Consider the following 22,494-nt stretch of genomic DNA (forward strand, 5'->3'; position numbering starts at 1 on the left):
CTCAATGCGGCTTACGTATACAGGTACTTATTTGTACCTGGGACAATGGAGGGTTAAGTGGCTTGCCCAGAGTCACAAGGAGCTGCCTGTGCCTGAAGTGGGAATCGAACTCAGTTCCCCAGGACCAGAGTCCACCACCCTAACCACTAGGCCACTCCTCCACTTTTATCCGCATTAAAAGAAGGAATTTCCAATTGAATGCTTAGATTGGGGGAGGAGACCTAATACAGTTAGATAACATTTTCCAGTCTGTGTGTGATAATTTCTATGGGAAAAGTGCCCACAGAAAAAGCAATTGCATGTACTCTACCTTTTGAGAACTGGTAAAAAACTTGCAGGTGTGCTTGTGGACTTTACAGCAGTGAAACTTGAAAATTATTTATCAAGGGACTTAAGGACATTGGTTTTCTCACTATTATTAGAAACTAGAGGAAAATGCCCGTTTAGGAAATGAAACGGGCGCTAGCAAGGTTCCCCCCCCCTCCCCACGTCTCTCGCCGTGTACCCTCTGAGTTGCATGCGGTCCTCCCTCCCCTGTGTTTGTAGACAGGAGTGGACATAAGACAATGTAGTGCCTTGCAAGCAAGGAAGGCAATCTGGTTAATCTGTGTGTCCCCTGCCTCGTGCAGCCTCCCGTCCTCCTCCCGTCCTCCTACCATGCTTCTTGTTCTCCCTCCTGTCGGCGGCCCCTTCACTGTCCAAGTTGCAGGCCACCCTCCCCCCTCAGTGAGTGTATGTGTTTGAAAGGCTGTGTGTGTTTAAAGCAGGGGGTGCATTCCCCTTTGCCTTCTGTGCTCCTGTTCGTCCCCCTCCCCTCACCACCCTCCTCAGCAGCCCACACTCCCCCAAACCCCCTTTCTCCCCCCTGCCCCCCTCCCTCTGAGTTCGAAGCCTCCCTCCTTCCTCCCTGTTCTGTGCTCGCAGTGCATGCAGCAGCATAGAGGCATTGATTGTGTGCTGTGCTGCTCCTCTCTCCTCTTTATGTCCTCGTAGGAGCGCAGCTACAGGAAGTTGTTTTGAAGTTCGTGTTCCTGCGCTCCAGGGCCAGAGTGAGAGGAGAGATGAGTAGCTGCAGAGCACACAGGCAATGGCTGAAGGCAGCGTGTGTGGTTTTTTTTTTTTTTTTTGCTGATTACCGGCGATCCTCGAGGGGGGAGGGTAGAGATGGGAAGCGGCGACCTCGGGGGAGGGTTTGAGAGGGAAAGCAGGGAACTCGGAGGGGGGGGGGTTGGAATTTGAAAGAGGCGACGTTGGGGGGGGGGGGGGGTTGCAGAGGGGAAGCAGCGACCTCACGGGCGGAGGGAGGGGGGGAAGCGTTGAACTGGGGGGGGGGGTGGCATCGAGAATGAAAGAGGCGACCTTGGGGGGGGGGGGTGGAGAGGAGAAGCGGCGACCTGTTGGGCGACTATAGAGGGGAAGCGGCGACGGCGGCGGGTGGAGAGGGGAAGGTGCATCCTTGGGGGGGGGGGGGTGGAGAGAGGAGATGGCGTGTTATCTTAACTGCTCCCTTGCCGTGGAGTTTCTTTGTTTCATGATCGTTGCTCCGCCATCAATGTCAGCGTTGCTCTGTGGACGTCATCACGTTCGACGCGAGGGCGTGACTGACAGAGATGGACAGCTGCTCAGTGGAGAGGCTTCACCACCACGAAGCCACGAACCCTTCACGGAAGTCGATGCAGCTTGAGTGGCTTCATTGGAACGTTGGGGTCGCGAATTATGTCCGGAAGGGGCGTGGCTGAGGGCGGGTGTATGAGTGAGAGTGAGTGCTGCTGACAGGGTACAACACTACAGGCCTTCACTGTTTCCCTGCCACACTGTGAGCTTCAGCGAGCTTCACAATTGGAGGTGAGATTTTATTATATAAGATAGGCCTTTTGGAAGTGTACTTGTCATCTGTTAACTACTGGGCCTCTTAACCCTCTCATATCTTTACTGAACTATAGTAGACATAGGCAGACAGCTTCATGCCTAGCAGCTGACTTTTGTATTGTTTAATTTTAAACTCTGTGAAGAGGTAGGGAACTACAAGGTCCAGAATGCACTGCAGCAGCAAGAGAATCTGAGTCAGGGGGAGGACTCTAGGCAGGAGAGTGGGGAGCCAGCAGTTGATTGGGAAATTGAGCCAGGTGTGAGAGGGTTGCAGGCAGCTTTATTAAGAGAGTGGTGGAAAGCTGTAGGAGGTAGATGGAAACACTGGGGAAGCTCTCCCTGGAAAAGGTGACAGCTCTGAGAAAGAAAGTAAATTCTTTTGTTTGACTGTTTGAATTTGAGGAACTGTCTAAAGTTTGAGAAGGGTTTAAGAAGCAGGCTCTGAGTAAAGTGCCTTTTTGGTTATGTTTGACTTGAAGAAATGTTTATGTTAAAGACATTAATAAAACCCTTAATTACAAGAAGCCTGAGTTCTGGTCCAACAGGGGTGAAAAAAAAAAAAAAACCTCAATGCTTCTAGATCAGATCATAAACAAGGAATTTGTCACTGAAAGTATCAAAGACAAAAATATTATCATTTCCACTCTTTCAATTGTGCTTATTAGCACAAATTGAAGACAAAACCCGATGCGATTTATATTAAACATAACTGCATAACAGCTCAGATCCCTCAGTTATGAAAGTTTTTAAATAGTAGCACTGTTTATTAGGCTGCAATAAGGACAGCACAAAGAGGCGTATTTCCACAGCACTAAGAGCCAGATGCACTAAAGTCGTCGGTAATTCCCGTTCCCTACCGATTCCATAGCGAATCGGTAGGGAACAGAAATGCATCAACGATAGGGAATGCAAATGAGCTACTCATTGTAGCTCAGTTGCATTCACTATTTTCCTCGGTTGCCAGTCGGAGAATCAGGACGTCCCTTTCGATTATGCACCTCTTCCTGGTCTCTTCAGCCAATCAAAGCGGATTTAGCTGGCTGTTGTCAGCGAAACGCGCTCTGATTGGCTGAAGAGACCAGGAAGAGGTGCATAATCAAAAGGGACGTCCTGATTCTCCGGCAGCCAGGAAAATAGAAAAATTTTGCTGTGGAGGGGTAAGTGGCGCGGCGAAGACAAAATAGAAGGGGGAAATAAACGGCAGAGCGAAAAACGGCGAAAAAAAAAAGACGTCTCTCACAAGCGCAGGGAGAGTACTTCCATAAAGGATGCCCCTCACATGCGCTCCCTGCTTTTTTTTTTCTTTTTTACCTTTTTTGGGGGGCCCTTTTCCTTTCCGATTCCCTCACAGGAGCCCTAACGAGAGGTGCAGACCTCCCGTTAGGGTTCCTACGGTAAGGGAATCGGAAAAACGGTAGTGCATCTCATTATAATGGGCTACAACGGTAGTGCAGCTCATTATAATAGCTTTTGAATAATTTGCATTCCGTTTTCGTTGCCTGCTACCTTGGCAAGGAAAATGCCCTTAGTGCATGTCCCCGGTAAACTACTTGCGTTTTAAACTGGCTGGAACCAGTTTAAAACGCAAGTTGTGGGCTCGTTAGGTTTAGTGCATCTGGCCCTTAGACTTACAAAGTTCCATAGCTTACTATGGAACTTTGTAAGTCTAACTGGTTTGAAAATGAGCCCCAAAGTGTACACCCAGTTAAACAACCTTTTAAAGTTTAAAACTATTAATCTGTGCTTGTCAGCAAAATAATAGTACAATATGGTGAATTTCTGGTTTCTAATTAGGCGTGAATAGTAGTTCTCAGATAAACTGTCCAATCCAAACTATTATAACACCATCTGGTGGAATACGGTCTTCACACCATAGCAACACAGGAACAAAATCTCACCCTTCCAGACTTTAAATTCATTCTGTTTAGATATGATGCAGCTGCATTAAACAATCCCATAAAACTGAACTAGCAGTTTTAACAGCACATATCTCTTTCAAGGCAGGATGCTTTTTATGCAAAGAATTTTCACAGAGAAAACTTTACCTGAGGAACTGTATACGAATAATGCTCATAAATATTCATGGTGGATATCTTGAAAATCAAACCTGTTGAAAATCCTTGATCACCCAAGATTGGCTCCCTAACACACGATTTGCCTATTGGAAAATTTCTTAGTAAATTATGCTCTTAGTTTAAAATGTAGTTCCCTATCATCAAGCCGATCAATCCATAGACTGGTGGGTTGTGTCCATCTACCAGCAGGTGCAGATAGAGAACAGTCTATGGATTGATCGGCTATGATTAAGGGAAAGAAAATTATCAGGTATGATACATAATTTTACCTTATTTCGTTTGATAGGGTTGTGTTTTTCCTTCTCTTCTTTCCCAGAATAATTCTTCTGTACTATTTTATTTCACTTTTCTTTATCAGATGAGAATGGAACTGATTTGGATCCAGCAGTATTGGCAACCCTTAGGAAATTGCAGGATGGGTATTTTGGTGGGGCCAGGTAACTTCTTATCTTACCTTATATAATGTCCTCTTTCTACTGATGCTTCAGAACTGTGTAGATCTGTTAGGGTGTCACAGGCTCCCTCTTTAGCACAGGTTTACTGCACCCAAAGAAATTCTGAGAATTTCAGGAATATTAACTTCTAAGCTATTATCCTCTGAGGGTGCATATCAATATATATTTGGCACTGTACATGTTTAGGTAGACTTTCAGCTTGTGTCTGTAATGAATATGTGTCTGCTTTCTTTAAGCATGGTAGAGCTGTTCTGTTTGGGCACTGCTGGAATTCTGGTTTCCTGTTTTTTTTTTTTTCTTTTGCTCCCATCCCTATCTCAAGCCACATTAATAGGTGATGTTATGGGGAAGGAGCCTGGTTGAGGATCACCTCCTAAAGCTCAGGAACTCTCTAAAAGCTTTTTGAGGCTGTGTGGGAGTTCCTGTGCTGCCTACTGTAACCATACCCATTAGTCCTTTTCATTCATTCATTCATTCATTCATTTATTTATTTATTTGCACACGCGTCATCTATGATCACAGCTAGTCTTCCATCCATCAGTCACTGCTTCAGAATTTGTTTTGATTTAAAACCACCTCAAAATGGCATAGTTAAAGTACAGTTTAGGCGCTGCCTGATAACAGACACTCAAGAGTGTTGTCTCTGCTGCGTCTGTGAGTCCCGTAAAGGTAATGAGTGTTCCAAATGTTCCTGAATGTCTCCAAAGGCTAGAAAAACAAGGGAGCTCAACCTGAAGGAATATGTTGAAAAAGAGTAAGGTTATCTGACACAGTCCAAAAATTCAACTAACTGGTCTCACAAACAGCTGCTCCAAAAAAACACATTCTCATTCTTTCTGTCCTTCACTCAAACATTGGAGAGAGGTCTGCTTTAAAATTGGAGCTTCTTGCTAGTTTGACTGATGATAGCAAAAACCTGATTCTGGCAGCAATATGTCTTTAGCATCGTTTTCCTTCTCTTCAGGCACTGATATGTCCACCCCCAAAGACGTCAGGATCTCCAAAGAAGGCAAGGGATTCCCTGATGTGAAAGCACTGTGTGGGGAAACCCTTCTTCTTTGGCTTTAATAACACCATCCATCTTTGTGTGAAGACTCAGCAACCCCCCCCTTCCCTGCCCCGCAATTCTGCATATTCCACCCCACCCCTTCACCTGCCCCCCCCCCCCCGAACTACCCCTGCTCAAAAACAACCAAACCGTCACCAAAACTAGCACCCCAACATTCATACCCCAACCAACCCTTCCTCACTCCTCTCCCCCCAACTTCCCCCCTCCCGGAGCAGTCATCACAACACCATAGCATAAAACAATGTCACAGGAGCTTCCTATGACCCATTCCCTAAACATTAACAGCAAAATGTTCAATGTGATAGTATGATAATACAGGGGAATACCAAAAGTTCAATGCAGCCAGGTCTTCAGTAATCTGTCCCACGATAACGCTTACCAGGGCTGCAGCTTGTCTTGCCATCAACTACTGTTGGTTGGACCCGGACCTCAGCAACCCTTGCTCAGAGTGTAAGCTGGGATCGCCACCTCATGGAACCAAAGCACCACAATGCAAAGTAAGCCAGGTTATTAATGATTCTCTGCTATATTTTATCCAAAAAAGCTTTAAGGTCCAGGGGGTCAGTGAAGAAAAGTGTCTTATTATCATGCGTTACCCGCACCTTCGCTGGATAAAGCATCGCAAGGCGGATCCCTTTGTCATGGAGAATTTTGCAATGTGGCCCCATCCGCCGCCGTTGTTCAGAGCCACGGGCAGAGTAGTCCTGAAACAGGAGAATGCGAGCTCCTTTATAGTCCACTGATCGGCTCACCCGGTGTGCCTGCATCAATTTTTCTTTCTCAGCATAATCCAAAACTCTTGCCAATACCAGCCTTGGGCACTGGTCCATGTCTCTAATAGCCCCTACTCGGTGCACACGCTCCACACGCTCCACACGCAGAGGGTGCTGAAACTGGTCTACATTCAGGTGTTCTGGGAGCCATCTTGTAATGAAGTCCCGCAGTTCCTTATCCTGAACCGATTCTGGTAAACTGATTATCCTTATATTATTAAGATGACTTCTGTTCTCTAAGTCGTCTGTTAGCTGAGTAAGTTGCTTTGCCAGCGCCTCCACTGCCGTAACCTGACCCTCTGTGGTCTCTGACCTGTCTTCCTGCCTGCTAATGCGCTCCTCAGCATGTTGGAGCAGCACTGCTTCTCGCTCCAGATTTTCTTTTATGTTGTCCACTGAACCTTGCAATTTAGAGAGGCAATCATCAAGCACAGCAGTGAGCTGTTTAGTCAGTTCCCTTATCGCTTCCTCTTGCAAAGTTACCACTGCGTTGTTGGCCTGTTGCGCCGCCATCTTAGGGCTCATGACCTGCACGCGGTCTCTAGAGGGCCATGGCATTTTCGCTGGCATGCCGCAGAATTCCGGGCCAGCCGGGCAAGAAACCTCGTTGACCGACGCCCCAGCAGCTAATTCACTCACTCGAGCAACTTTTGCCCCGGGGGGGGATGGAGGGGGCAGATAAAATAGCAGGTAAAAAATCAAATGGAGCGGAGCAAGGCTGTCTAGCGTCCTCTCAGTTTGCTGGCATCATGTGACCCCCCCCCCCCCCCCCGATATTTTATTATATTTCTGTTACATGATTCTTTTACAGTGCTGTTAAATATTTATGTTTCTGATATTGTTTTATGTTAGGCCCATTACTGGAATTCAATTTGCCATCTCCAAGTTTCCGTCATTGATAGTATTCATGCTTATATTTGATCATTCTACTATTGTTATACTATTAATCAAAATTGTAAGTTTCATGTCAAGCTGCTGTACACTGCCTTGGGTGAATCTCTTCATAAAGGAGGTTAATTATTTCCAATAAATAACTAAATGAATGTATTTACTTCAGCACTAGCCATATAGATTTACACAGGAACTGAGCACAATATCTAGCCAGTCAAAATTTGACTTGGTAGATTTAGGAAGATATTCATCTGAAAACCTAATCAAATAAGAAGTCCTTTTACTAAGCTGCGATAAAAAGTGGCCTTAGTGCACCCTTACGCTGAGGCCATTTTACTGCAGCCGGAAAATGGCTGATTTTCTATCGTTGCTATTAATGGCCATGTGCTAATGTTGTCAGCGGTGGCTATTAAAAAGAATTACCATGTGAGCACTTAAAGGTATTTTGTAGGCAGCTAAAGGCTCATGTGGTAATCCTGCGCTAACCAGTTAGTGCATTGTAATGTGGGCGTGCTGATTAGCACAGGAATGCCTACTTTCTGCTCCCGGACATGCCCCCTCCAACCAAAATTTAAAAATATTATTTAGTGCACAGTTAGCACATGCTGATTTGAAACTTACCACAGGATGCCTCAGCGTGTCCCGCAGTAAGCCATTTTAAGCTGTTGTAAGTGCATGCTTGTGCTTATCGCAGTTTAGTAAAAGGGCCCCTAAGTTTGGTTGAATATTTTCTTAACTTTCTAAATTTGGTTGATTGATTTATCTTAATTGGTCAGTAGGTTTTTGAATGTTAACTTGTTAGTTCAATTAGGAAATCATAATTTTAAAAAAGCCTGTAATGTTCTTTCTCCATTAAGTAAATATAAACATAACCAGGAGAAAACACTGAAATTTAAAGGAGTAGTGCCCTCAGACATATGACACACCCATGTAGCAGTCAATGTAAGTGACTGCTAAAAGGGTGAAATTTGCACTGCTTTCATCGAGCAACCTACTCCAAGTGAAAAGTGCAATCATGCACTATCAATTGAATGTGCTCCCACTTGTATGAAATGAATATTTTTTTTTAAATTTACATTTTTGAAATGTAATGCTTGAGCACCAATTCTGGTAACCAAAAAATTATATCCCACAGTCTCTGGTAATAATCAAATTCAGCTATTAGAACCAAGACAATCAGCTGTGACATAGGCTTTAATTGCACAATCCACTTATCTTCTGAACTACAATGTAAGCTCTATTCAATGATATTTTAATGGTTTTTTTCAAGAGTGCCCTCAGACAAATATTCACTTTTTCAGGCAGTACTGATTTGTGCCAAGTGGCATAGCACTTCTTTCATCGGGCTACTCTTGAATTTTTTTTTTTTTTTAATATATATAGAGTGCTATCGCCCATGTCGTGAATACTAATAGTGCATAAAATGAATCAATCAAAAGCCTGAACTTAACTTAAAGTGATGTCGTTAAAAAGCTTCACTCCGCAAATAACTTCACCCTTCACAGGTCTCTATATTTGGCCCATCAGCTGGCTTCCCCTTGAGCACCAAACATAGTGCTTCAGCGTAAATATGTTTTCTCCTGGTTATATTTATGTATTAGAATACCAAAGAGTTTATGATTATTTAATTTTAGTGTTTGCTTTCTCCATTATGGACATTTTTATGCCAGTTGAGGCGCTAGAAATATTCTGTTGAACGATCTACTGCATTGACACGTTTCTCTGAAATATTAATTTTCAAAGAGTCTTGGAGTCATGTCTGGATGAAAGGCATTGCAAAATGCAGGTGGTTACCAAAATTATTTTTGTTCTATACAGGACTCAAACAGGTAAATTAGCTGACTTCCTAACCACATCATGCCATACAGACCTGAGCTTCATGGATCCTGGGCCAGAGGGTAAGCTGTATGAGGATGAGTATGATGGCATCAGCATCCAGCGCTGCATTGAGCTAGATACGGAGGACTCGATGCATGGCTTTCCATGTGCAGATGATGGTAAGGATGAAGGTGTTGCTGTGGGATAGGTTGACCCCTCTCCAGAAAGGACAGGCAATGTAATTCATGAAGCACAAGAATAGAGAAGCATTTAGCTTGGATTTTAAAATTATGGATGTTGGAAATGTAAAATAGTAGACAACCAGAGCAGAGCCATGTGAAATAGCAATAAATTGGCTTTGATTTGGTAAACCATGGAGTAAAGCAGATTAACTCAACCTGTACCCTGAATGCACTCGAACTCGTCAGATCTTGGAAGTTAAACAGTCAGACCTGGCTAGTATTTAATGAGAGATGACCTAGGAAGATGAGATGCTGTGAACTGAACAATACAATGACACTTCAGTTTACTGCCAAGAGTGTCAGTCACTTGTTCAGATGTGATTGCTAAAGTCTGTTTTAAAACAACAACAACAAAAAACTAGTTACTTTCCACCACCACACAACCTTTCTCCGCTTAGTAGTTATTGTTCTTGTTGTTGGGATTTTTTTTTTTGACCCAAGACTTTAGTCTTACTACTCTGCGCTTCTAGTTCAGTTGGAACAAGGGCCGGGTTGTGGCACTGTGAGCTATCATTCTCAGCTATCAGAGGTAGGGGGCGCCTTTCCCCCATTTATATGCCCTCTCAGATTTTGTCCACCCATTACAGTGGTTGGAAGCTGTGTCCCAGGGTTCCCTCTGATACTCTGCAATTGTCAGCCCCATTTGTGGCATCACTGTGTCCTCATGGCTGTTCCACCCTTCCACTATTACTCACTGCCTCCTCAGTATTTCCATCACTGACCATCTGTATGGCAAAGCCAGCCTGCAGGCCTAACTTCTTAATCCTCGTTCTAAAACTTTGAGTGAGAAAGTATAGAACTTCTATTCTCAATAAATGAGTGGTAATGGCTTGAAGCTCATTATTCAACTCATAATGATAGATTTTGTTATTTCAAAAACACTGACTCCATTCTCCTTAAAGCAATGGTTTGTTTTCTTTCTTCACAATCTGTAACCACCTCAGGTTTAGATTGAATTTTCTACACTTTAGAAATACTCCTTGGTGTTCTAATGGTTTTAAAAACATTGCTAACAGTAAAATGTATCACTGATCTATTTTCTTTTGCCTAATAATGTTTAATTAAGTAATTATTTACTCTATTTTCTTGAAGCTTTACTTACACTATTCATTAATAACAGAACCTATACTCACAGTTTAACTAGCTTGTGGTTGAATCCTCGCCATCACTGCAGGTACTGTGGTTGCTACTGTTTCTATTCATGTGGAGTTTATCGCTGCCTTTCATTGTACTTTGGCAAAGTACTTGTGTGGCATGTTGGTAACATATTGATTTTAATTTGCTGTGGTATCCTTTTATTCATCTGTATTTGATTCTACATGTCTGACTATCTTCAGCTTTATTTTAAACCGTTGTCATGCCCTACTAATCATTTCTATTGTGCTACTAGTGTATGCAGCATTGTACACATTATGTTCTCACAATCTTTTGTACCCGAGGCAATGGAGGATCAAAACCCACTGCACAAACCATTAGGCTACTTCTCCATTCCACTCGTCCATGCCAAGTTCTGTTTACAGTGGATCTTAAAACATTATGGTGGTTGAAAATCCTTCAGCCCTAAGTCTAAGTTAATATTGTTCCAAGTAAATCAGTTTGGTCATGCATGCAAAGGATATGTTTTGCTTCTGTCATGTGATCTGTTAATATGCACAGCTGTTTGTGGACCTGTTATGCTAATAAGCAGTCATTACAACACAGCACTAGTTTATAAATATCCTGCATAAATATGAGCATGCTGAAGTTTTCTCTTATGTATGTACCTCCCAGTGATTTAACTTTAATGAGTTTTCTGGATGCCTTAAATTTAAGCGCCCGCAGTCGCAGTGGCCATAAACCTGGCATAATTGTGGGCACATAAATGCAGCAAGGGCGCATGTAACTTAGAGCATTCTGTAATTTACATATGTAAGTGATAGCACTGTCCGTTCCCCCCCCCCCCTCCCCAATGCTTCACCCATGTGAATGCTCCCATTATACTTACCCGCAAAAGTGCTGGTATTCTGTACATTTACGTGTGCAAGTGGTACATAAATATGGTTTACCAGTTATAGAATTCTCTTTCCTTATAGTATTCTATAAATTACCCATGTAAGTCTGAGTCCTGCCCATGCTATGCCCAGACTCCATCCATGTGTACATGTACGTGTAAAATACGCAGTAATTTAGATGTGCGTATTTAGAATAGCACAAGCAGAATTTTAGCATTTACATGCATATATGCATACATTATGTGATGTTATACAATTCTTGTATTTTGCTACATTTGAAATGGATTCTAAGCGGATCACAACAGTATAAAACCTACATAATAGGAAAATTACAAGAATCCAACATTGGGTATAAAAAAGAAAAATTATGTACCTATTTTACAGACCATTCTATTAAACTTTTTCTTTAAAAAAGTAGGTCTTAAGAACCTTTTGAAAAGTGCAACATCTTAATTTGCCGAATGCTCAATGGCAGTGAATTGCCTTGATACAAATATGATGACTCCAGTGAAGATTTGCACCGTACATTCTGTGCAGATGGATAATTGAACTTCAAGCACCATGCTGAGCAAAAGGCAGATGGAAAATCCAAATAATAAACTAAATGATTGGAACTATCACAATATAGAGATCAAGGAAGCCAATTTAAACCTAATCCTCATAACAATGGGAAGCCAATCCAGTTCTTGCAAAATATGTCATTATTCTAATCATTTCCATGTGATTGTGGCATGTAATTGTTGGTGCCCACTTTATAGAATTACCCCATACAATTCTAAAGCCATTTCTGTGGATAAAGCAGAGATCTGCATGCAGAAGTAGGCTTTTAAATAATTGTTTTCTCAAAATGTAAATAAATTACAACCTGCATGTGTGTAAATTTACCTAGACTTAATGGGGACTAGGAGTCTGCTATAGAAAGGATGTATGTGTATATATACTGCCGAAAATATGGTGGCAATTTTATAAATGGTGCCAAGATTTATGCATCCCAATGCCATGCGCTTAGCGGCATCTTGGAGCCAACATTCCTTTATAGAATGCAAGTATAAGTTGGCATTGGTGCACTTAAGCGCCACGCCAAGTCAGTGGCAGTTGTAACTGATGGCACCTAAGTATGCCCTGAACTGCACATAACTTATAGTATTCTATAAATTACATATGTTATCTCAGAGACACGCCCATGACACACCCATACTCCATGTTTACGCCCCCTTGTACTTAGCAATTTTGACTTGTATGTTATAGAATAGCGCCTATGACTTATGCATGAAATGGCAATTAGTGGTGCAAGTCTTGCTTGTGAGTTCTTTTATTCTATAACTTACACGCACAATTTATAGAATTGCCCCTTTATGTGTGTACTCATGTAAATGAATCTATCAAATCTGTGTGTTGTGGTCAAGACGCAGGTATAAATTCTTCTGGAATACATCTTGATGCATGTATATATGCTGTACTTTCATTTGAAAATTGCTATTACCCGTACGGGAAATAGTATTAATGTGCTATTTACATGTTCATTCAGTTATACAGTGACCTCTATAATGATATTTAAAATAGATATCAGGTATGAGACTTAGAGGCTCATTTTCAAAGCACATAGACTTACAAAGTCACATAGGTTACTGTGTAGCTTTGTAAGTCTATTTGCTTTGAAAATGAGCACCATTGTATAATTATATATATTATGCTATAATACATTGTTTTTTATATTTGAAGCCAAAAAGAGTTGCTTGAATTATACTTATACTAGTAAAAAAGCCCCGTTTCTGATGCAAATGAAACGGGGCTAGCAAGGTTTTCTTCTGTGTGCATGTGGGAGTGTGTGTGTCCCTGCCCTCTGCCCTCTCTCCCTTCCCCTGTGCTGTCTGTCCCTCTCCCCCCTGGGAGTCGAGTCTTTCAGTGTTAAGTTTCCTGCTGTGCTGTGTTTGTGTTACAGAGATAGTGAGGGCTTCTGCCCTCTCTCCCCTCCCCCCTCTGAGTCCTTCACTGTAACATAGAGAGCGATTTGATTTCGTGCTTTGCTGTGTTTTCCTTCACTGTTTGTGTTACAGAGAGAGCGAGGGCGGGGCAGACACTCATGGGGAAACCGGATATCTCTCCCCCTTCACACTTCCGGCTGGAGGCTTCATTTAGAACGTTGGTGGTGCCTTTTATATAGAGAGATATTGATTCATAGTAGAGTTTTATAAACTCCTGGCTTTGATAAAGAATGGGATACTACTAAGACATCGCTGTAGTTAGGATTTAAGGCTGAGACTGGGCAGACTGAGGAATTTTACTTATTTGTGCACTTAATATACCACAAATTGATCCAAAAAAATGGTGACTAAGCTGTTCACAATACTAATTTATGTTTCAACATTTTTTATTGACGACAATTCAATGTAAACACTTTTACAAACATGAGGATTCAAAAAATTCACACAGATATGAAAACAGAATGCACAAAATATTATTCAAAAACATCATTTGTTATCAAACTTTTAACCATTTATTCCCCCCCCCCCCCCCACCCCACCCCTAATTGGTTAGCATATAACAAGTTTCCTGAGAGTAAGATGTTGCTACTCATATACTCATAAGCATTAACAGGAAGCATGTATAAAACCAAACCCCAAAAGACATGTCCAACATAAAAACATCAAATTCCCCTCAATCTATTTTCCAATCCCTCCCCTCCCCCCAGCCCAGTCCCCCTCCACATCCCCAAAACACAGGACTTAACTTCAGTGCATCTTATTAATACCTGGCATCACAACGCCTCTCGCTCATAGACTACAAAAGTAGTATCAGCATATCCCTCAATTATCTGAATGCATAACTTCTTGCTCACCTAAATTCATTTTTTTTAAAAAGGAGCGAGAGCTAGGAACCTAGACAGACACCCATCTCGAGCAGTAAGTATGCACCAACTGTAAATGGAACAAAACTCTTCAATAAACCCTCCCCTCCCCACAGCTCACAATACTAATTTAAAATTCTAGGTTCCATGCGTGTTTGAATCTGCTTCAGTAAGGTCAGAGAAGCTAAAAATATATATGTTGTTTCTGTTGGGCTATGGACCTAAGACTTTTAAAATATTTTTGGGAAGAAGGTTTTTTTTCCCTATAAGTATGTGTTCTCTTCCTGCTACTTTCACACACTTTGAGATAAAGTGCAGACCTTTACTTAGGCTGTTCCTCAAGAAAAGCAGGATGTCTATCTCACCTTATGGCTAGAGGTGCAGATGTGTTTGGCTTATGTATTTCAAACTACATTGAAAGGCTCAGCCATGGTCTTTGGCACCTGCTGAGTCTGAAGCTGCAGATGTCAAACTTTAAGGAAGACATAATGAAAATTTGTCATGCTCAGTTATAATCTCTACAGATGGAGTGTGAAGGAGATTGTGGATCTTGGCAGAGAACATCAGCTGCCTCTCCAGATCCTCTGTTTTCACCTCTGACCTGTTGTCCACACTTCAGAAGTTCTAAGGTGAATGTAGTCAGAAGCATCCCTTTATTCATAAAAGACATTACCAAGAGTCCAGAAGACATGACTCAAAAATCTATTCATGAAAGCAGAATAACTTTGTTTGATTTATTCATTTGTTACATTTCTATCCCGCATTTTCCCACCTATTTGCAGGCTCAATGTGGCTTACATGGTACCGTGTCTGCATTCACCAATTCCGGTATGAACAGATACAAGGTGATGATATGGTCAAATAAGGATCGTATATGATATACATATTGGTGATCTTAGAGGGGAAGAGTTAAGTATGTCTGTTACGTGCTTTGACTTCATTGTGTTGCAGATGTTCAGTCTTAATGTTGGGTCGGTGGGATATGCCTTTTTGAACAGGTTTGTTTTTAGTGATTTCCGGAAGTTTAGGTGGTCATAAGTTGTTTTTACGACTTTTGGCAGTGCGTTCCATAGTTGTGCGCTTGTGTAAGAGAAGCTGGATGCATACATTGATTTGTATTTGAGTCCTTTGCAGCTTGGGTAGTGGAGATTTATAATGACTATCCTGTCTAAATCAGGTTCAGGTTTTGAACTAGGTTCATAGAAGACAGACTTGCAAACCAAGTGCTAAAAACAGCCCCAGAATGGAGATGCTGAGGTTTTATGCAAATCATTGGTGCCTGTAACTTCAGTTGAGTCCTCTATATCATGACTAGCAAAAAGAAATTTCTGGGTTTTGGACATGCTGAGGGCCTACTGAGGTAAGAAAGCTTTCCCTTTTTCAGGCCTAATAGGTCATATCTATATGAGGAAACCCTGGCCAGGACATGTCCAGCCACTAGGATGAGTTCTTTTACAAGAAAACTGCTTATCACAGAGCTTTTTCAAGGCAAGTTTAATGTCACTTAGCCTTCAGAAGACATAATATCTGTACACTGATCCTTAATGCATTGTGCAAGTTCACTTACTTTTACGGTAGTCCATAAGTAGAACGTGACACGAGCATTAATCAAGGAGTCTAGGGATGCACTGCACATGGCTGGCTGGAATCTGAAGTACAAATGCATGAGATCCAGGGCTGGCTGCAATCTGGAACATGGACAAAGAACAAGAAAGCTCAGATACACAGATAATTACCCAGCACTAGAGCAGCTCAGAAGCAGGGCAGATAAACTACCTGCTCCCTGAGCTGGCACCAGCAAGGACACTGAGATAGAACACACCAACAGACAAGGCAGGGAACACAAAAGTAGATACCAGTCAACCTAGGAGGGATGGGAACACAACTTCTCAAGAGGAGGAGAAGCTTATGCTCAGCGCATCACAGCACATGTCTACACCATTTCCGTCCTGGCCCTGACACACTGTGGGGATAGAGACAAAAACAGGCAAATCAAACCCATCCTAAACTTGAGGCCCTTAAACATATTCCTAAAAAAAAGAATGATTCAAGTTTTCCTTTGAAACTATACTGTGACTCTTAAATTAAAGAGGCTAGCTATGTATGGAGGAGTAGAATAGTTCAAATAGAGGGGCATAATCGAACGAAAACATCTATCTCCATGGGCGTTTATCTCCGAGAACGGGTCCGTGAAGGGGCGGACCGAACCGTATTTTCGGAAAAAATAGACGTCCATGTTTTATTCGACAATTTCTGAGCTGGGCGTTTTTGTTTTTCAGTGATAATGGAAAATGAAAGCGCCCAGCTCAAAAAAGAATAAATCCGAGGCATTTGTTTGTGGGAGGGGCCAGGATTCGTAGTGCACTGGTCCCCCTAACATGCACCAACCGGGCACCCTAGGGGGCACTTTTACAAAAAAAAAAAAAAGGTAAAAGAGCTCCCAGGTGCATAGCACCCTTCCCTTGTGTGTTGAGCCCCCCTCAAAACCCACTGCCCACAAGTCTACACCATTACTATAGCCCTAAGGGGTGAAGGGGGGCACCTACATGTGGGTACAGTGGGTTTGGGGGGGTTGGACGACTAAGCATTAAGCAGCACAATTGTAACAGGTGGGGGGGGGGGGATGGGGGGATGGGCCTGGGTCCACCTGCCTGAAGTCCACTGCAGCCCCTAACAACTGCTCCAGGGACCTGCATACTGTTGCCAGGGAGGTGGGTATGACATTTGAGGGTGAAAATAAAAAGTTGTGAAACATCATTTTTTTGTGGTGGGAAGGGGTTAGTGACCACTGGGGGAGTCAGGGGAGGTCATCCCCGATTCCCTCTGGTGGTAATCTGGTCATTTAGGGCACTTTTTGGGGCCTTATTCGTGAAAAAACAGGGTCAGGAAAAGTGCCCTAAATTCTAGCTACAAACGCATACTTTTTTCCCATTATCGGCGAAAGGCGCCCATCTCTGTTCGGGTGATAACCATGCCCCAGTCCCGCCTTCACCACGCCTCCGACACGCCCCCGTCAACTTTGTACGCTTCCGCGATGAAGTGCAGTTGAAAACATCCAAGTTCGGCTTTCGATTATACCGCGTTATTCGTTTTTGTGAGATAAACGTCCATCTCTCGATTTAGGTCGGAACTTGGGCGTTTTTCTCGTTCGATTATAAGCAGGATAGTGGGCTGAGAACCAGGGGAGCCCAATTCAAATCTCACTGCAACTTTTTATGATGTTGAGCAAATCATTTGACCATCTGTTGCCTCAGGTACAAACTCATGGCCCCGTTTACTAAGGTGTGCTAGCGATTTTAGCCATGCTAAAAATTAGTGCACTCTAACGCTAGAGACACCCATAGGAATATATGGGTGTGTCTGGCATTAGCGTGCGTTAAAAACACTAGTGTGCCTACAGCGCAGATTAGTAAACAAAGTGCTCAGGTTGTGGGACAGAGAAGTGTAATGATAGCTGTAGATTTCAGGCAGTGGGAGAGTGGCTGTGGGCTAAGCGCTGTTGACTATGAGGCATACCAGCATGGGGAAGGAGGCAGAGAATGTGCAAAATTGATCTCCCTTAACACTGCATTTGCTTCCCACTTCCTTCAACTTTGGCTGCCTGCAGCTAGGGTTGCCAACTTTTTGAAAAAGAAAAACCAGACACCTGCCCCACGCCATGTCCCTCCCTTGCTGCGCCTATGCCTTTTCTTTGTCCCACCCCATGTCCCATCCCAAGTCCCTTACCACACCTACTGTTGCATCATCTATATAAATAATTCTCACCTCCAATTCTGAAGCTCACTGTGTGGCAGGGAAACACTGAAGCCCTGTACTGTTGCAGCCTCTCACACCACTCATTCTCACTCTCACTCATACACCCGCCCTCAGCCACGCTCCATCTGGACATAATTCGCAACCCCAACGTTCGAATGAAGCCACTCAAGCTCCACCCACTTTCGTGAAGGGTTCGTGGATTCATGGTGGTGAAGCCTCTCCAGTGCCCATACTTGTCTGTCACACCCTCGCGTCGACCGTGATTACGTCACAACCGACGTCATAACCTTTATCTGAGCTCCGGGGTGAGTGCAGGACCGGAGCCAGCCTCGAGCATTGCTGCGTGAGCCGCGTTGGCACTGCTACGGCCGTGCCATGGCACGGGAGAGTTTGGTCTCTCGGTGGTCCAGTGGAGTGCTGGTGAGCGTCAGTGGAGAGCCGCAGTATCGGCAGCATTCTGTGGGCCGACGTTGTTCAGCATCTCGGCAGAAGGAAAAACTAAAGAATGTCAGCGTGAGTTGGCATTGCTGCGCATGCACAGGAAGAGGACAGATTGGGCCTGCATTGGAACCGCCACTGTTTGGAGTGTCAGTCCGGTTCCGGGGTGAAACGCCAACACAGATGGCGAGAGGTTCAAAGAGCCTCCTGAACAATGCTGGTGGAGTGACTTGAGCCGAGCTATTTCGGACGGCAGCGACAGTGCGGGAGGAGGTTTTGGAGCTGGCACAAGGCTGAAAGTGAGACCCTGGTGCTGTAGGCTCCTGGCCACAGCCAAGCAGCGAAAGATGGGTCTGTGCAACAAGATACATCTTTGGGAAAGGGTAGGAGTTTTGTTTTTTTTAGTATATTTGAAGCTGAGAAAAAAAAGTAGAGGAAAAATGTGTGTGTTAAAAGTTTTAAAGAATAAAAAATAAGAAAAGTGCAGCATGTTCCCAGAACTTTGACACAGCTGCATACAGAGTTCTCTCTGAGTCCCGGCCAGGGTTCTAAACTGCCGTGTTATGCAATTGGGAGAGTCTCTTGACTGAATACGACATGTCTTATGGTCTTACAGTCAAGAGATAAAAGGAAGTATTGTTATGGGAATTTATTACTGAATGAATGTGTGAGGGGAGAATGTTTAACTTAATTAATTTTGAAGCTTCGCGTGGTCTTTTGGCTTCAGGGAAGTGTATTTGTAATTCTTGTGAGGCAAAGCCACTTTTCTGAGCAAAGTCTTTCAATGTGCAAAGTGGTGATAGGAAGTGTTAACATAAATACAATGAACCGACACTACTCCAATTGTTAAAAGCTGTTACGTATGTATATAAATAATTCTCACCTCCAATTCTGAAGCTCACTGTGTGGCAGGGAAACACTGAAGCCCTGTACTGTTGCAGCCTCTCACACCACTCATTCTCACTCTCACTCATACACCTGCCCTCAGCCACGCCCCATCTGGACACACTCGCACCCACTCTCAGTCTCTCTTTCTCACACACACACACACACTCGCACATTCAGTCTCTCTCTCACACACTCTCTCAAAGATACACACTAAGAGGAAAACCTTGCTAGCGCCCGTTTCATTTGTCTCAGAAACGGGCCTTTTTTTACTAGTAAGTACATAAGTATTGCCACACTGGGACAGGCCAAAGGTCCATCAAGCCCAATATCCTGTTTCCAACAGTGGCCAGGTCACAAATACCTGGCAAGATCCCAGAAAAGCTCAGTACATTTTATGATGCTTATCCCAGAAATAAGCAGTGGATTTTCCCAAGTCAATTTAATGGTCTATGGACTTTTCCTTTAGGAAACAGTCCAGACCCTTTTTAAACCCCGCTAATCACATTCTCTGGTAACGAATTCCAGAGTTTAATTACAAGTTGAGTGATGAAATATTTTCTCCGATTCATATTAAATTTACTACTTTGTACATCATTGCATGCTCCTTAGTCCTAGTATTTTTGGAAAGAATAAACAAACAATTCACATCTACCCGTTCCACTCCACTCATTATTTTATAGACCTCTACCATATCTCCCCACAGCCGTCTGTTCTCCAAGCTGAAGAACCCTAGACGCTTCAGCCTTTCCTCATAGGGAAGTTGTCCCATCCCCTTTATCATTTTCGTTGCCCTTCTCTGTACCTTTTCTAATTCCACTATATCTTTTTTGAGATGCTGCGACCAGAACTGAACACAAAATTCGAGGTGTGGTTGCACCATGGACCGATACAAAGGCATTATAACATCCTCACTTTTGTTTTCCATTCCTTTCCTAATAATACCTAACATTCTATTTGCTTTCTTAGCTGCCGCAGCACACTGAGCAGAGCATTTCAACGTATCATCAACAACACCACCGAGATCTCTTGTTGGTCGGTGACTCCTAACGTGGAACCTTGCATTATGTAGCTATAGTTCAGGTTCCTCTTTCCCACATACATCACTTTGCACTTGCTCACATTAAACATCATCTGTCATTTAGTCTCCCAGGCTCATAAGGTCCTCTTATAATTTTTCACAATCCTCTCGCGATTTAACAACTTTGAATAACTTTGTGTTGTCAGCGAATTTAATTAACCTCACTAGTTACTCCATCTCTAAATCATTTATAAATATAAATCATTTCCCCGCCCCCACCCCTCAGAAACCAAACTCCAAAAACACCAAACATATTCCAGACCTATATAGAAAACCTGTCATAATAAAGCAGCACTAATGTCCATGATGCAAATAGCATCAATCCTACCTAAAAAGGCAGCATCATAGCTTAAATACTGGAAAAGCATCAACAAGTCAGACTGCTACAGAAACCCACTCAGAAACTGACCACTAACAGAATACCTCACAGAAACCACATGCAAGCAGAATACTGTCACGGTCGTCAACATTCGTGCCTTGCTCGTCAGTGCCCTGCTCCATTCAGACCCATTAGATTTACCTGCAGTTCTAGTTAGTGACCTGTGGGGTCACTGTAGGGTGGTGGAGGCCAAGCTGATGATGTCATCAGTGCTGAGCCCTTCTTAAACTGGCCTCTGTGTGCACTCAGTGTTCTAGTTCCAACTGTTGTTTCCTTGTCAGGCCGGGGCCTGAAGCATTGCTGCAGCTTTCACCTTCTTGCTCTGTTCCAGTGTAGCCTGCTTCTTAGCCTTGAAGTCCTGAGAGCTGCTTGTACTTCAGCTGAGATTACAGTCGTCTGCAGAGAGTCCTTGAGGCTCTGTGCCGAGTTTGGACTGTGTGTGCTGGGACGACGTGAAGTGCTGGAGGTACTATTGCCGTGGCCACGTCTCGAATTAACTCTGGAAGAGGTGGCAGTGCTCGGAGCGTGGAAAGATCCGCGTGGGCTGTACCTGGTTTCTGTTTGCTGCGCTGTGCCTGTGTGTGACCTGTTGCCCTGGGAGCATTGGATTGGGCATTGCTTGCTTAAACCTTGTTTGCTCTAGGAGCATTCGGCTCGGGCGCTTCAGAGATTATTATTGACCTTTTGTTCTGGGAGCATTGGCTTAGGCATTGCTTGCTTAAACCTTGTTTGCCCTGGGAGCATTTGGCTCGGGCGCCTCAATGTCTTGTTTTTTTGGTGCCATTCCTTGCCTCCAGCGAGCAGAGTTGTCCACTCAAGTTTCATACCTGTGGTTTGGGTCTACTAGAGACTTTCTTTTTTTTTTTTTTTTGCTTTGCTACTGTTCCTCTCCTGCTTCTGAGAGAGCTTGCCACAGAGGACCTGCAGCTTACTTGAGAGTCCTGACACAATGAACCTTTATCTGGCTGCCAGCGGTCTTACCAAGCTAAGTGCCCTTTCCTTTCCGTTGTCCCGCTGGGGTGGGCCTTTGCTTAGCCTCTTGTGCTCTGGTGATTGCTTTTCCAGTTCGGCTGGACTGGCCTCCTATTTGAAATTATTGTGTGCTGTATGTTTTGCTTTGCTTTAGCTAGTGTTAGGATGTGCAGCTAGGCTGCTTATTGTTCTTTCCCCTCTCTTGTTTTTCTGGGCTGTTTGTTTGCCCTTTTGTCTTGTGTTCCTTTTGCTACCAATAAAGCTACCTCATTTCACCTCCATTTGCAATCCAGTCCAGTTCTTTGAGATACTCTTGACTCTGTGGGACTCCGTCTACCCAGAGGTGGTAGAGTGATTCTCACACAGCCAGCTCTGGGCCAAGGGCTCACAAACGTCACGACTACTGCACCTTGGTCACATGCATAAAACACAGATCCGCAACAAATATAAAACAAGGGAATACACATTAGAAGTAGAGATATGAAGGCAAAAAAGTGAACTAGAAACCTCAAGAAGTCAGACTCTGCATATATAGCAATACCGGAGAAATAGAAACTGAAACGCAAGATTTCAGAGATGCACATTTGACAAAGTGGATTTTTGTAATTAATAAATGTAGCATAAAATATTTTTTCTACATTTATCTAAGCATTTTATTTTTATGTCTTCTCTCTCCCATGTCCATCATCCATCTTCCATCTGCATCCCTTATCCATCCTGTCTAGCATCGCTCCTCTGTATCCCTGGCACTAAGCTCCCTCCAGGCTGCCCCTCTGTGTCCCTGTCTCTCCTGTTTAGCTTCTTCCCTCATTTATTTTTATTTATACCATTTATTACCCGCTCAATCTAATATTCTCAGTGGGTACATAACATATTTAAGACATCCAGCACTTTGGGTTTAGATGCTCAATTAGCGATCCCCCTGAAATACTATCATAATATGTTACGGGAA

General features: G+C 43.4%; 1 protein-coding gene across 1 annotated transcript in view; it reads left to right on the forward strand.

Annotated features, from left to right (window-relative positions):
- The window catches only part of PHKA1 (phosphorylase kinase regulatory subunit alpha 1), a 434,625-nt gene that overhangs the window by 212,203 nt on the left and 199,928 nt on the right, over positions 1-22,494 (forward strand). The window contains 2 exon segments of the mRNA XM_030210224.1: positions 4,303-4,381; positions 8,951-9,129. Coding sequence (XP_030066084.1) covers positions 4,303-4,381; positions 8,951-9,129 — 258 coding nt within the window.

This window comes from Microcaecilia unicolor, chromosome 7 (genome assembly GCF_901765095.1).
Source record: "Microcaecilia unicolor chromosome 7, aMicUni1.1, whole genome shotgun sequence".
Classification (NCBI taxonomy): Eukaryota; Metazoa; Chordata; class Amphibia; order Gymnophiona; family Siphonopidae; genus Microcaecilia; species Microcaecilia unicolor.